At 34.6% G+C, this 14,344-nt stretch overlaps 2 protein-coding genes across 2 annotated transcripts in view; one reads left to right on the top strand and one right to left on the bottom strand.

Moving 5' to 3' along the window:
- LOC107694478 (growth arrest-specific protein 6-like) overlaps positions 1 to 10,066 on the top strand; it is a 19,208-nt gene extending 9,142 nt beyond the window's left edge. Inside the window, exons 6-12 of the mRNA XM_016494182.1 lie at positions 2,434 to 2,552; positions 3,412 to 3,601; positions 4,559 to 4,723; positions 6,061 to 6,229; positions 7,302 to 7,444; positions 7,650 to 7,857; positions 9,383 to 10,066. Coding sequence (XP_016349668.1) covers positions 2,434 to 2,552; positions 3,412 to 3,601; positions 4,559 to 4,723; positions 6,061 to 6,229; positions 7,302 to 7,444; positions 7,650 to 7,857; positions 9,383 to 9,534 — 1,146 coding nt within the window. The 3' untranslated portion in view covers positions 9,535 to 10,066. The remainder of the gene's footprint in view (positions 1 to 2,433; positions 2,553 to 3,411; positions 3,602 to 4,558; positions 4,724 to 6,060; positions 6,230 to 7,301; positions 7,445 to 7,649; positions 7,858 to 9,382) is intronic.
- Positions 10,067 to 11,979: 1,913 nt separating this feature from the next.
- Positions 11,980 to 14,344, bottom strand: part of LOC107694467 (transmembrane protein 255B-like) — a 3,121-nt gene continuing 756 nt past the window's right edge. The window contains exons 2-3 of the mRNA XM_016494160.1: positions 13,469 to 13,618; positions 11,980 to 12,268 (exon numbers count right to left, since the gene is read on the bottom strand). Of these exons, the coding sequence (XP_016349646.1) occupies positions 12,044 to 12,268; positions 13,469 to 13,597 (354 nt within the window). The 5' untranslated portion in view covers positions 13,598 to 13,618 and the 3' untranslated portion in view covers positions 11,980 to 12,043. The remainder of the gene's footprint in view (positions 12,269 to 13,468; positions 13,619 to 14,344) is intronic.

Here is a 14,344-nt window from a genome sequence, read left to right as displayed (position 1 = left end):
ACACACACACACACACACACTCACTCTCTCTCTCACACACACACATACAGTAGTTATATCTAAGTGTTGTGTGAGTTGTTTATTTACTTTTTTAAATTAGTCTGCCCATTAACGTCGTAATATTGTTTATTCAGACTGATTCGCGAACACGCACGAACACAAGAGGCGGGATTTATTGCATGAACCAATCACAGCCGAACATAACCAGCCATATCCAAACATATCACGATGGAGGCATTGCCTCCTGTCGTGTGACTTTCCCCCATTCATTCTCAATTACCTCCAAAAATCATGGCTCGCTGTGGGGGGTCTGTTAAAACCCAATGGACTCAGGGGAGGCGTAACTTTACCCGCTGATGTCACTGTTGGACAATGTTTCTTTAGAAAAACGAGTGAATTATACACTTTTTTAATGTTATATTTTGTAATATGGGCGTTTTTGTATTTTTGTGCTATGATTTTTATATACTGTATATGAAGTTTGTGTTCAGTATGACTTTTTATTTATTTATTTTTATTATTCCGCAAGGACATATTAAATTGATCAAAAGTGACAGTAAAGACATTTATGTTACTAATTAAAAATGTAATATATTAATATTGAAGATCAGAATGATTTTTAAAGCTCAGCAGTTTCATATTTATTTTATATAACTACAAACAGAAAAACAGCCAGACATTATTGTAGTTTTGATGGTTTTACTTTATTTTGCCTGTTTCTGCCTGTGACGACACGCTTTTATCAGAAACCAATCATGTCAGACTGGACTGTCATCACTACTAATAACTAACTATAATAATAATTCTGTTCATTTATGATTCTAAAACACTGACTGGATCAACTTTAGACCAGTGTTATTTTAGTATCATTGAGATACTGCTATACTTTTTTATTTATATATATATTTTATTCATGTAATAATATAGATTTTTTAAAATATTCTACAGTTTTAGTAATTTTGTTGCATGTTTTTACAATTTTTAGTAGTTATATATATAAAAAAACATTTTTTAAGTTTTAGTTATTTTAATACATCAATTTAAACTGAATTAAAATGAGAAATGTTGCCTTGGAAACTAGTTGAAATAAAATGTTTTTTATTTTTTATTTGTATTTTATTTCGGTTAACTTTTACTTTATTTCAAGTAAGTTTTTAATGGTTTTAATTTTAGATTTAGTTAAGTAATAACCCTGCTTTAACTAACTAATAACTGGCAGTGAAAACTAATAAAATTATAAAAGCAAATAAAATAAAAATTTAAATGAAAACTGACTATGTTTTCATTTCTTGTTGAGCACATTTTAGGTCCAGTTTGCTCGCGACTCTTCGGTTTGCTGATGTGATCAATCCTATATGAACCGCTTGCAAATAGTCCAAAATGCAAAATGCTAGACTTCTTACTAGCACACGTAAATTTGAGCGCATCTAGCTCTCTCTGTGTTGGTTGCCGGTATGTTTTAGAATAGAGTTTAAGATTTTATTCTTTGTTTTTAAGGTCTTAAATGGTCTGGCACCTTCTTATTTATCTGAAGTTGTGACTGTTAACACATCTGCGAGATGTTTAAGGTCATCAAATCAGAAACTTTTGCCGTAGCCTAGCTTTATCTATTAGGATAATCCCTACAGAATCTCTGTTTAAAGTAAAACTTAAAACTCTCCTTTTAGAAAAGGCTTATAATATCTGAGTTGTCCTGAGCATGTTTTCTCTCTGTGTGTAACTAGGGCTGCTCAATTATGACAAAAATCATAATCACGATTATTTTGGTCAGTCTTGTAATCACGGTTATTTGATACGATTATTAGTGGGTCATAGGGCCAAAACTTTATGTGGAAGATTTATTTAAAGATAGTGATATGTATAAAATATATTTTTTCTGTAAATAAGGTTGCCAATTTACTACAATTTACTGTTACACCTATATTTTCATTCTCATCTGTTCACGGGGATTATTGCTTTTATAAAACGGTTATTCCATATACGTAGTAAGGTTTCACAAAATAAAACAGAGCAAATAAAGTGTAATGATATTAATAAAAACAGTATTCTTCCACCAAACAATGTAGCTCCTCAGAAACAGTTGTGGTTGCAACAAAGTGGTTGCCGAGCAACACACAAACGTAAACAAAGGTGTATGTTACTTTGTAGCGTCATTTACAACAGCTTCGAACGCGGCTCAGCCAATCAGAATCAAGCACCGGAACTATCCGCTTTATAATGAGGCATCTACGTATATATATCTATGCCTAGTATGTACCATGTCATTGTATGCTGTTTTATTGTTTTGATTGGTGTTTTATAATTTTGATTTGACAATTTTTGTACAGCACAATGGTCAGCGACTGTTGTTTTATTGTGCTATATAAATAAATTAACTAACTAAAAAAAAAAAGTGAGAATGTTTGGCTCATCTTCCTCTCTGTGTGTCTGAAGCCCATCGAGCTTCACCGGTCGCTGGACATGAGGAGGAACTCGCGCTCGCTGTACCTCGGACGCATGTTCAGCGGGATTCCTGTGGTCCGACTGCGCTTCCGCCGCAGGGTTCAGACCGGGTGAGCACGCCTGCACTGTAATATCTTGTTGGCTTTATTTTATTTATAGAGCACGATTAAAACAACACAAAGTTGACCAAAGTACTGTACAATAACAACAGCTAATAAAAATGAGACCAACATCTCAGAAAGGAAAAAGACTGATACAGTTGAGGTTAAAAGTTTACACCCCCCTTTCAGAATCTGCAAAATGTTAATTATTTTACTAAAATAAGAGGGATCATACAAAATGCATGTTGTTGTTTATTTAGTACTGACCTGAATAAGATATTTCACATAAAAGACGTTAACATATAGTCCACAAGAGAATTTATAAAAATGACCTGTTCAAAAGTTTTCATCCCTTGTTGGAAAGGGTTCAAATACACAAAAGTGCTGCAAAACCAAAGAATTTGTGGGAGCTGGGGGTTTTTCTGAAGAACAGCAGGTAGTTTAACTGTTCAGGACAAACAAGGGACTCGTGAACAACTATCACTAATCACAAAAACACACAGCTGTGGATCACTCAGCTAACAACACAGTATTAAGAGTCAAGGGGATGAAAACTTTTGAACGGGTCATTTTTATAAATTCAGCTATTATTTTCCTAACATCTTTTATGTGAAATATCTTATTCAGGTCAGTACTAAATAAACAATAACATGCATTTTGTATGATCCCTCTTATTTTGGTAAAATAATTAACATTTTGCAGATTCTGAAAGGGGGATGTAAACTTTTGACCTCAACTGTAAGTGAATAAGCAAATAAAACAAACATCACAGGAAAACACGAGAGCCACTTTGTTAGATCAGTCTGTTGAACCAAAAACTCTCTCATTAGAGTTACTGTGACGTCTCGTTTGATGCTGACTTCCTCAGATTCACGGCAGAGTTTGACCTCAGGACCTACGACCCTGAGGGCGTGATCTTCTTCGCCGGCGGCCACTTGAACAGCTCCTGGATTGTTCTGGTGATGCATCATGGGAAGCTGGAGCTGCAGCTGAAGTACGGAGCTGTGAGTCGAGTGACCAGCAGTGGACCGCAGGTCAACGACGGCCAGTGGCATAAGGTCAGAGGTCACTGCAGGGGTCACACTAATAACAGACACACCACTGAGACACTGAGCCGTTCATATATGACACATTGAGCTCGTGGGAGATGCAGGTTCGAGTTTGGCTTGAAACATTTCACAATCCTGTTCAGAATAATTGTCTGTTTGTGTATTTCGCTACAAAACTCTTGAAACTCGCTATGATTTTTTTTTTCTCTATAATCTTTCTGATTTTTTTTTTAAATCATTTCAGCCTTCCAAAGAGTCTTTCTCAGAACATTAACACCACCTTATGAATTCATATCCCACAAAAATACCAAAAGTCATTTAAAATTATTTTTGTTCGGAAATACCATGCATTCTAGTCATTGTCTGTGAGAATTGCATTTTGTTTTTTTAATGAATGAATAAATCCAGGCATAAAAAAAGCATCAAGTCATCTTCAGTATTTCTGCATGTTTTAAAACGTCTTAACTTTCCCTTCCACAAATGAAGGCCTTAAAATGATCTTAAATTGAAGCAGAAAGTCTTAAATTCATAAAGTTGCATTAAATGTTGCATGAGGATGGTTTTAATTTAAATGTTTTAAAAAGTAATGCAGATCTGCTGAAAGTTGCATTCATAGCAACACTATAACGTGTGCGTCATGTCATTAGACATTTGATCAGAAAACAAATTAACGTATTGTTCCCTTCAATTTATTCCTTAAATGTACAAATTTTAAAAAGACTTAAAAAGGTATTTTAGAAAATCTAAAATGTACTTTTGATGCACATTTTGATGAAACTGAATCAATCTGAATAATGACTCTATTGTCTTCTGTAGAGCTGCTTTACAGCTGAAATTAAATTAGTTTCATAATTGATTAATTTTGCAAATGTTACTTCCTGTTTGTTTCTGTAAAGCTACTTTGAATCGATTTGTATTGTATAAGGCGCTGTAGAAATAAACGTGTCTCCTGATTGGTCCGCTCAGATCTCGGTGGAGGAACAGGGGCGGAGCCTCGTCATCAAGATTGACAGGGAGGCGGTGATGAAGATCGCAGTGAACGGAGATCTGTTCACACTGAATAAAGGCATACATGAGCTCAACCTGACGGTGGGCGGCGTTCCCTTCAGAGACGACGGGATGGTCAGCAGGGTGAGCTTCAGCGTCATAATCTGACATGACAAAAGAAATAAATTAACTCGACTTTAACCGGAATTTTCCGGGTTTCCGTGTTCTCGCTGTTATAAGCTAGGGGGCGCTTTTGCGCATCTCCTGAATGAGTCTAGAGTCACTCGATCAAAAACACAGACCAGGAAGACGCAGAAACCAGCGATCTCAGATGTAAGCATATGCATATGAAAAATAATGCAATCATCAACACTAACAGCATATATAAATGGAAACTGCCTAATGTTAGCGAGTGAAATGTTGATCCAGAAAGACCTGTGCAAGCTTTGGGAGCGCTGATGGAAGCAATCTAATGCAGCTTTGCTTTGATAATATTACTGAATATGATCCAGATGATCCAGATGTAGTGATTTTCTCAGCTTTTTGCTCAAAAATGAAACCTACCTACATTCAAGTGTTGATAAAAAAGAATGCTTGAAGCTGGAATAAAACTGATTTTTTTTGTTTAAATATAGAGGGTTGGTTCTTTATTTTGATGTATTGCATGGTCAGATATTCATAAAACAGAATATTCTGGGGGCCATGAAATTTTAGTGGAAATCATCAAAATAAGCTGGCAGGGAAAAGGTTAAAGGATTAGTTCACTTCCAGAATAAAAATGTCCACAATAAGGGTTTTTCACCCTACTCTGATCTTTCTATTCATCAAAGAAACCTGAAAAAATTCTACTCAAAATAATAGTAATAAATGTTTTTTGAGCAGCAAATCAGAATATTAGAATGATTTCTGAAGATCATGTGACTGGAGCAATGATGCTGAAAATATAGCTTTAAAATCACAGAAAAAAATTACATTTTAAAATATATTCAAATAGAAAGCAGTTATTTTAAATAGTAAAAATATTTCACAATATTACTGCTTTTGCTGTATTTTGGATCAAATAAATGCAGGCTTGGTGGGCAGAAGAGGTTTCTTTAAAACACATTAAAAATCTTACTGTTCAAAAACATTTGACTGGTCATGTAAGTTAGCCTAGTTAAAGATATTAATATTAATAAGGTGAGTCTGAGATGTTTATTTGACAGTGATTTCATATTCCTTGTTTGTATGAAGGCTAATTACAAATAAAAGTAGAACATTAATTTACTCGTGCCGTTTATATAGTTTTATAGGAGGAGGTTTCATAGACTTGGCAAATTCATTTTTCATAAGTTTGTATGCACAGACATCTGTTGTGGGACATCTGTTTATGAGGCTTTTTTTAATAGTGTTCATATCGATATCGGAATAATATCATATCGACCGAAATTAAGATATATATATATCGTGATATAAATTTTGGCCATATCGTCCAACCCTAGGTTAACCCTCGACTGGACGGCTGTATGAAGGACTGGCGCTGGTTAACCGGTGAGGACACGTCTATTCAGGACACCGTCCAGCACAACGAGCGCATGCAGTGTTACGCCATCGAAGACCACAGCGCCTTCTACCCTGGACACGGATTCGCCTACTTCAACCACAGCCACGGTGTGCCACCATACATTATCTGTGAGCCTGGAGCACAAAAGCAGTGTTAAGTCGCTGGGGTATATTTGTAGCAATAGCCAACAATACATTGTATGGGTCAAAATTATACATTTCTCTTTTATGCCAAAAATCATTAGGATATTAAGTAAAGATCATGTTCCATGAAGATATTTTGTAAATTTCCTACCGTAAATATATTAAAACTTAATTTTTGATTAGTAATATGCATTGCTAAGAACTTCATTTGGACAACTTTAAAGATGATTTTCTCAATATTTAGATTTTTTTGCACGCTCAGATCCCAGATTTTCAGATATTGTCCGATCCTAACAAACCATACATCAATGGAAAGCTTATTTATTCAACTTTTGATGCATAAATCTCAATTTCAGAAAAATGGACCCTTATGACTGGTTTTGTGCTCCAGGGTCACATTTATATACTGATACAGTATTTATTCATATTTTGAGTTTTCATTTTAATTTGTTTTAATTTGAGTGATTTTTATTAGTTTTTTTAAGTATTATTTAACTTCAATTTCTTTTTATTTAATTTAATTAATTTTAGTAGTTCAACTTAAATATATTTCAGTTCCTTTCCAAGGCAGCATTTCTAATTTTCCTTTTAGTTTTATAAGTTTAAGTTTGTCATCTAATATTTTATTTTATTTTATTTTATTTCAGTTAGCAAAAAAACTATTTGTAACAGTTTAGTTTTCGTTAACAATAACAACACTGGTATGTGTAGATGTGGTTTTATTGGGGGTGAATATGACAGAACAAAATGTTATTATTTTTTTTATTAGTTTTTATTTTTTCATTTCAGTTAAAGTTTTGGTAATTTTGCTGTTTTGTGTTTTTTTAATATGCCTATTTAGTTCATATTTTTATTTCAGTTTTAGTTCAGCGTTAGTTATCTTAGTAAATCAAGTTAAACTAAATGAAAATGAGAAATGTTGCTTTGGCTAACTAGCTTGAACTAAAATATTTTATTTTATTTAATTTAACAATTGTTTCATTTCAAGTAACAATGGTTTTAGCTTGGTTAACTGTAATAACCCTGTGTCCTGTAGGAGACAATCAGACGCTCAGTGTTCATGTGACCCTGCGGCCTGCCTCCTCCGTAGGAGTCCTGTTTGCTCTGGTTCATCAGGATCGAGTCCCGTTCTCCGTCTCTCTGTCAGACTATCATCCAGGGACACTCGACTGGACCGAGTGAGAGTGTGTGAGTGTGATCAGATCTCAAATCTCACTGCATTATTACAATTAAAGGCAAAATGAATGTTTGGAAATGCAATCTGATATTTCCTACTGACACACTACAGCAAAAGATAGAGATAACTGACTTAAACACATTTTTTAGCTGGTCAGAATACTAGTGTTCCAATATCTAATTTTGTCTGTTGATCTGTGACCTGCAGCACGTGCTGGTGTCGTTCGGTGACGTGGTGGTGGCCAGTGTCCCGGTGAACCTGTGTGACGCTCAAACACACACTGTGAACGTGACGGTGTTCGGGAACAGCTCTCTTCTGGAGGTGGATGGGCAGCTCGCGCAGATGGAGATGATGGAGAACGCAGACGCTCTGGATCTGACGTCTTCTTACAGCACCTTTATAGGAGGGATTCCAGGTAATGTCTCACATTAGTCTTGTATTAGTCTCATATTGGTGTCTCTTCAGTCTCACATCACTTACACCATTCTCACAGACATCTCACTTAAGTCTCAGTTAGGTCTCATATTGATCTCACATCACTTACACCGGCCACACATCCATCCCACAGCAGTCTTACTTCATTCTAACATCATTTAATCCAGTCTCACATCCATCCCACATTAGTTTCACTTTAGTCTCACTCAATGCCTATTATATTAAAGAATGGTTTAGTAGGTTATTATATTCATCAATTTAATATAAACATGCGACTAGTTGACTAGAAATAAATCTTTAGTCGGGGATAGGCTTGCTTGGCACAAGGAACCGATCCATTTATAAAATAAAATGCTATGACATTACGAAATGTGCGACTGCAAATCACTTCATGTTGTACTGCATTGCACACGTTATCCATGTGATAATGTGTATATATATATATATATGGGGGTTGCTTTGGTTTTTCTTTGGTTTTCACCTGCTAGCCCCTCCCCAGCTCCGCCCATGACATGTGGCAAAAAATAAAATACATATTTTTAAATTTTATTTTAGTTGATTTCAGAGTCATGTATTTTAGTTTACATTTACATTTAGTCATTTAGCAGATGACTAAATAAAAATATATAATAAATAAAAAGAAAACAGATAGAATAGAAAAAGAATAAAGCAAGCTAATGTTAGAGGCCTTTTTTACTTTTGTTAATTTTATAATAAATAAAATGAAAAGGAATAGATAGTGTTATTTTTAGCAAATGGAGTGCAAGTCTAAAAGGGGCAAGTTTTTTTTTTTTAAGAATACTATACTGTGTTTTTTTTTTAAAGTTTACTATACTGAATACTGTGAAATTTAAAGGAATCGTTTTGGAGTGAACTAAAATACACCAGTGCTCATAATATTTGTTTGTGAATGTTTACCAGTATTTTTTTCTGACTGTAATAATAAAATGTGACACTTGCAACTTTTCTATGAACTACGAAAGAGGATTGGGCCAAGCAATAATAAAAAATTAAAACCATCTCGAGATTAAAGTCGTTAAATTTAGAGAAAAAAATCTTTAAATTGCAAGAAAAAAGTCGAGATAAAATGTTGAGATTAAACTCGTTAAATTTCTAGAATAAAGTCATTGTTTCGAGAAAAAAAGTCGAGATAAAATGTTGAGAATAAACTCATTAAATTCCGAGAAAAAAACTCGTAAAATTTTGAGAAAAAAGTCTAAATAAAATGTTGAGAATAAACTCATTCAATTACGAGAAAAAAAGTTGTTAAATTTCGAGAAAAAAGTCGAGAATTAACACACTCGACTTTTTTCTCGAAATTTAACGACTTTAATCTCGAGATGGTTTTATTTTTTATTACTGCTTGGCCCTAATCCTCGTCCGTAATGAACGAGTGTGACTTGTCGTGGGACGCGGCTTATTTTCTGAAAAATACAACAGACTTCGAGGCAAATGATCTTGAAATGTGAATCTCCAGAGGGTTCTGATGTTGTTTGTTTGTGCAGATGTTTCTCTGGTGTCCGCTCCGGTGTCGGCCTTCTACACGGGCTGCATGGATGTGCGGGTCAACGGTCATCTGCTGGACGTGGACGAGGCCCAACACAAACACAACGACATCCGCTCTCACTCCTGCCCTCTGGTGGACACGCAGCAATAACCACAGCTCAGACTCCAGCACAGGAGGAGCTTTAATCCGGATCCAGTCAACGGATCTTCAAAGGCCTTAGTAAAGCCGGATCCCTCGCCACACTCACGCACATATAGCACAGTATCGATGTATTCCTCACATTAGACCAATCAAACACACGCTACTGAGAGTGTGCTGTAAAATACTGTAACTGTACATATGCCACTGTAAAATGCTTTAGAGGAGGATGACTAAAAACACCCAACTACCATTAAAGGCCTTCAGGCCTCGATGTAGGTGCTCAACTTCATCATCATCATCATCATTCAGTAGTTTGAGTTGGAACAGTTTTTTTTTAGTTCCTCGTTTGAGTTCGTCCTTTTCATCTTGTTGAAGTTGTTTTGTATTTTGTTCATGTTTGCGAGACTGAAATGCTTGAAGAAAACTAATAAAGGCGTTGTTATGATGATGAATTCTGTCCTTTTAAGATGTTCAGCGGCTCGGAAACAAAACCAACTAACTTGATGAGTGTCACTGTACACTGGTAGTTTTGAGACACAAGCACACAAACAATTAATTCACAAAAAAAAAAACATTAAGCGAAACTAGTTTTTTTTATGCACTGATCAAATTTGAGATTTTGGTCTGTTTTGCTCCCATATAATGTCTCTTCTTTCAGACTGGTGAAAAGAAAACATCCAAAACACACATTTAAGTGTTTATTTTATTGCACCATCTATTTGCGTCTGAAGATTTCAATCTTTGAGTTTTTTCTCTTACGCCAAACTTTTTTCCTCTCTTTATTCTGAAGGTTTGTTCATATTTTATACAACATTTTCTTCCTAAAAACATGGTGAAAATGTTTGTTTTTTTGTCTGTTGACAGTATTTTCTGATTTATGGAGCGATCAAAAGAGAAATGCAAAATCCTCTGGAAAAACCTTTAATATGGCAATAAAATCAAACAAGACTTTTGAATGTAGCTTTATCCAATGTTCAGATCAATGTTCTGGAAATGAACACAAACGAGTGCATATTTAAGTAGGTTATGCCACATTTGCATATTTTAAACAATGTTAAGTGCAAACTTTCAGAACCACCTGTTCCTGTATCATTTATAGTTTTGCGGTTTAAAATAGAATTATTTCTATTTTGTGAAAGGATTTTTTTCAGGGTTTTATTGAAGGTAAAATTACTTTAAAATAATGAAATTAATTTTATTAGGTGAAAAGTGATGGTCTTGTGCAGTAAACACTTTGCGTGACTAAACGGGAAACGCTGGACAATGCAAATACCAAAAACACAGTCACATGGGAATATGGTTCATTCTTATTCAGAGATATTTCTAAATCTAGGGGACGTTTGTTCATTGTATTTTTAGATCAAGTTTAAGCATTTAGTAAATGCACCACAAAGCAAATTAAAATGAATGTAGCAATAAAATATTGAACTGGCAGATAAATAAAAAATTATTCTGAGTTTAACTGAGAAGTTCATGATTAAGCTGAAGTCTTTCTGTTGTGCTTTTTAAGGCTTTTTTAATTCAAACTGGTTACTTATGGAAATGTTCAAAAGATCGTCTGTGCATGAGCATGAAAGGGTTAAGAACATCATATTTTTCTTTGAGATGCTATATTGTTGCCTTGTTTAATACAACAAATTTAAAACTTCACTAATAAATCTTAACCATGCATTTGCCTATTAACTCTTTAAGCAGCAAGCATTTCATGTATTATTTTTAATATCAATGTAAGAGCTGTATTAATCATAACAGGAGAATTTACTTGCTAGATTATGAAAGTAAAATCCGGCAGTAGTCATGAATATGTAGTTAGTTATTTTTTGAAAATACCCAATACATTTATTAAACATTTATGACAAGCTGACGGTTATCATCACAATGATTTTTAAGAGCATTTATTAAGAATATGAATTCTAAAGAGAACTTTCACTCATAAAATGTGCCAAAAGGTGGTTTTCACAGTGATGCAACACAAATATTCTTAACTTAAAACATTCTGTTTTGTTATTAAAGAAGAAAGTGGCATTTAGGAAGATTTTTCATTGTGTGCGTTGTTGTATTACACCAGGACTGATAGAGTCACACGTCTTGTTATTAAACCACATGTGTTATTCAGGAATCTGAATACGTTCTCAGCAGGATTCTCCTCAGACTCACGCTTCACTGTGACAGTAGTTGATCTGACCGCAGAAGACTAAAGCAGCTACAGTGATCTGTGAAGCTGAAGCTGAAGCTGAGGATGGGACACGTTCTTCAGCTTTGCATTGAGTGTTTCAGCCTTATATGATTCAATGAATCAAACTATGAAGATCCCACCAAAAGAAAGAGGACATTAAAAAGCCAAAGTTCAGAGGTTTTGGAAACTACCAGACGACGAGCAACATCGATCACATTTGCTACAAGAATAAGTGACGATTACATAGACTCTTTCTGAGGTCATTAGCAGCAGCGGCGGCGGTGGAGGTCACAGGGGTCAGATGCCTGTCAGAGGTCAGGGCTCCTGGCTCAGGTGGTGCTTTCAGCAGGCGTAAGGTGGAGGCTTCTCGAAGGGCCCTAATGAGTGAGCATAGAGCGAGGGAGCGTTTGGAGTCAGCATGTAGCCGCTGCTGTCCTGAGATGTGGATTGAGTCGGTACGACTGGATTCGTCCCGCTCTGAGACACTGCTTGAGTCTCGTCAGACGGGGAGGTCGTGACCTCGGGGACGGACTGACCTGCAGCCGGAGCTGGATAACCGCTCAGATGCTGGAGAACGAGGATGAAGAATAAAAAATGAACATCAGAAATGAGATTAAAGCACATGTGCAGACTTTTTAAGCAGCTGCTTGTTAAAATCTATACCATGACAAAAGTCATTTTCAACCACAGACATCATGATATGGTAATTCTGCCTGAAATCATAGATGTTACTTGAATTGAATTTAAAGCCATGCTTACAAAACCAACAACATTTAAATCTCTTAATAGAACAAAACTGACCGATATTTAAACGTTTTAATAGAACTAAAACCAACTGATATTTAAACCTTTAAATAGAACAAAACTGATTGATGTTTAAACCTTATAAAACAAAACGGACCCGATGTTCAAGTCTGTTTCTAGAACAAAACCTACCGATATTTAAATCTTTTAATATAACAAAACCAACTGGTATTTAAATCTGTTTCTAGAACAAAAATGACATTTAAATCACATAATAGAACAAAACCAACCGATATTTAAATCTTTTAATAGAACAAAACCAACCGATATTTAAATCATTTAATGGAACAAAACTGAACGAAATTGAAATCTGTTTCTAAAACAAAACCAACTGATATTTAAACCTTATAAAACAAAACGGACCCGATATTTAAATCTTTTAATAGAACAAAACCAACCGATATTTAAATCATTTAATGGAACAAAACTGAACGAAATTGAAATCTGTTTCTAAAACAAAACCAACTGATATTTAAACCTTATAAAACAAAACGGACCCGATATTTAAATCTTTTAATAGAACAAAACCAACCGATATTTAAATCATTTAATGGAACAAAACTGAACGAAATTGAAATCTGTTTCTAAAACAAAACCAACTGATATTTAAACCTTATAAAACAAAACGGACCCGATATTTAAATCTTTTAATAGAACAAAACCTACCGATATTTAAATCTTTTAATAGAACAAAACCGACCAATGTTTAAATTTCTTAATAAAACAAAACCGACCGATATTTAAATTACTTAATAGAACAACACTAACCGATATTTAAATCTATTAATGGCACCAAACCAACCAACTTTTAAATCTTATAATACAACAAAACTGACTGACATTTAAACGTCATAATAGAAAAAAAATTTTCTATAGTAATATTCAGTCCTGTTGGTGTCCTGATCATCTGACTGTCATGAGTACCGTCCTGCTGACAGAGGTTAGCTGGTTAGTGGTCCTCACCTGCATGGGCAGCGGGTAGTTTGGGTAGGCGGGTAGAGTTTGTCCGGAGGGGCAGAAGCCGGTGTAGGTGATCAGGTGTTGGGTGGGGTTGTACAGGATGTGAGGGGGCAGAGCCGGACTGGGTGTCATGTGACTGCGAGCCGCAGGAGCCTGAGCGCGCGCACACACACACACACACACACACACACATCTACATCAACTACAGACTCATTAAGACACATGAATGTGGAAGCTATGATATGGATAATGAGAATTATTGTTATGTTAAAGCTGATAATTTAAATTATGCATCTAAATAGCTTTGTCTGCTTTTTATTTATTTTTTTATTTTTTATTATTATACATTATTTAAGAAAAATGTAATTAGTGAAATAAGCCATCAAAACAATGCAATTTTCACTCAGATACAGAATATTGCCAAAATTATCCACAATGTTTTTATTTTTTGCCCAAAAACTGAAAATTGCCAAAATTACTTGCAAATATTTTTTTACTCATAAATTGAATATTGCCAAAATTATTCAATAACAATGCCCTTTTTACTCAGAAACTGAATATTGCCAAAATTATCCACAATTGTTTTTATTTTTACTCAAAAGAAATAGTCATAGCTCATGCACCCAAGTTTTTGAGTGAAAAAAGCATTATTGGCAAATAATTTGGGCAATATTAAGAGAGCTATGATTAATCAGCTCCAAAAAGAAATACAAAACCTGTGCTGAAAGAAAACAGGTTGGCAAAAAGATTGAATCCAAGATTTGGTGATAATATAACATAATGACAAATTTATAAGCAATTTTTAAAGGATGATCACTTTTGACAAGGAACACCAAATTAGATTTTTTTTTTTTTTTTTTTTTTAAAAAAAAAAGAAAT

Source organism: Sinocyclocheilus anshuiensis, unplaced genomic scaffold, assembly GCF_001515605.1.
Source record: "Sinocyclocheilus anshuiensis isolate Anshui unplaced genomic scaffold, SAMN03320099.WGS_v1.1 scaffold2585, whole genome shotgun sequence".
Lineage (NCBI taxonomy): Eukaryota > Metazoa > Chordata > Actinopteri > Cypriniformes > Cyprinidae > Sinocyclocheilus > Sinocyclocheilus anshuiensis.
Note: the sequence above shows the minus strand (reverse complement) of the source record. Positions and strands in the feature narration are given on the sequence as shown.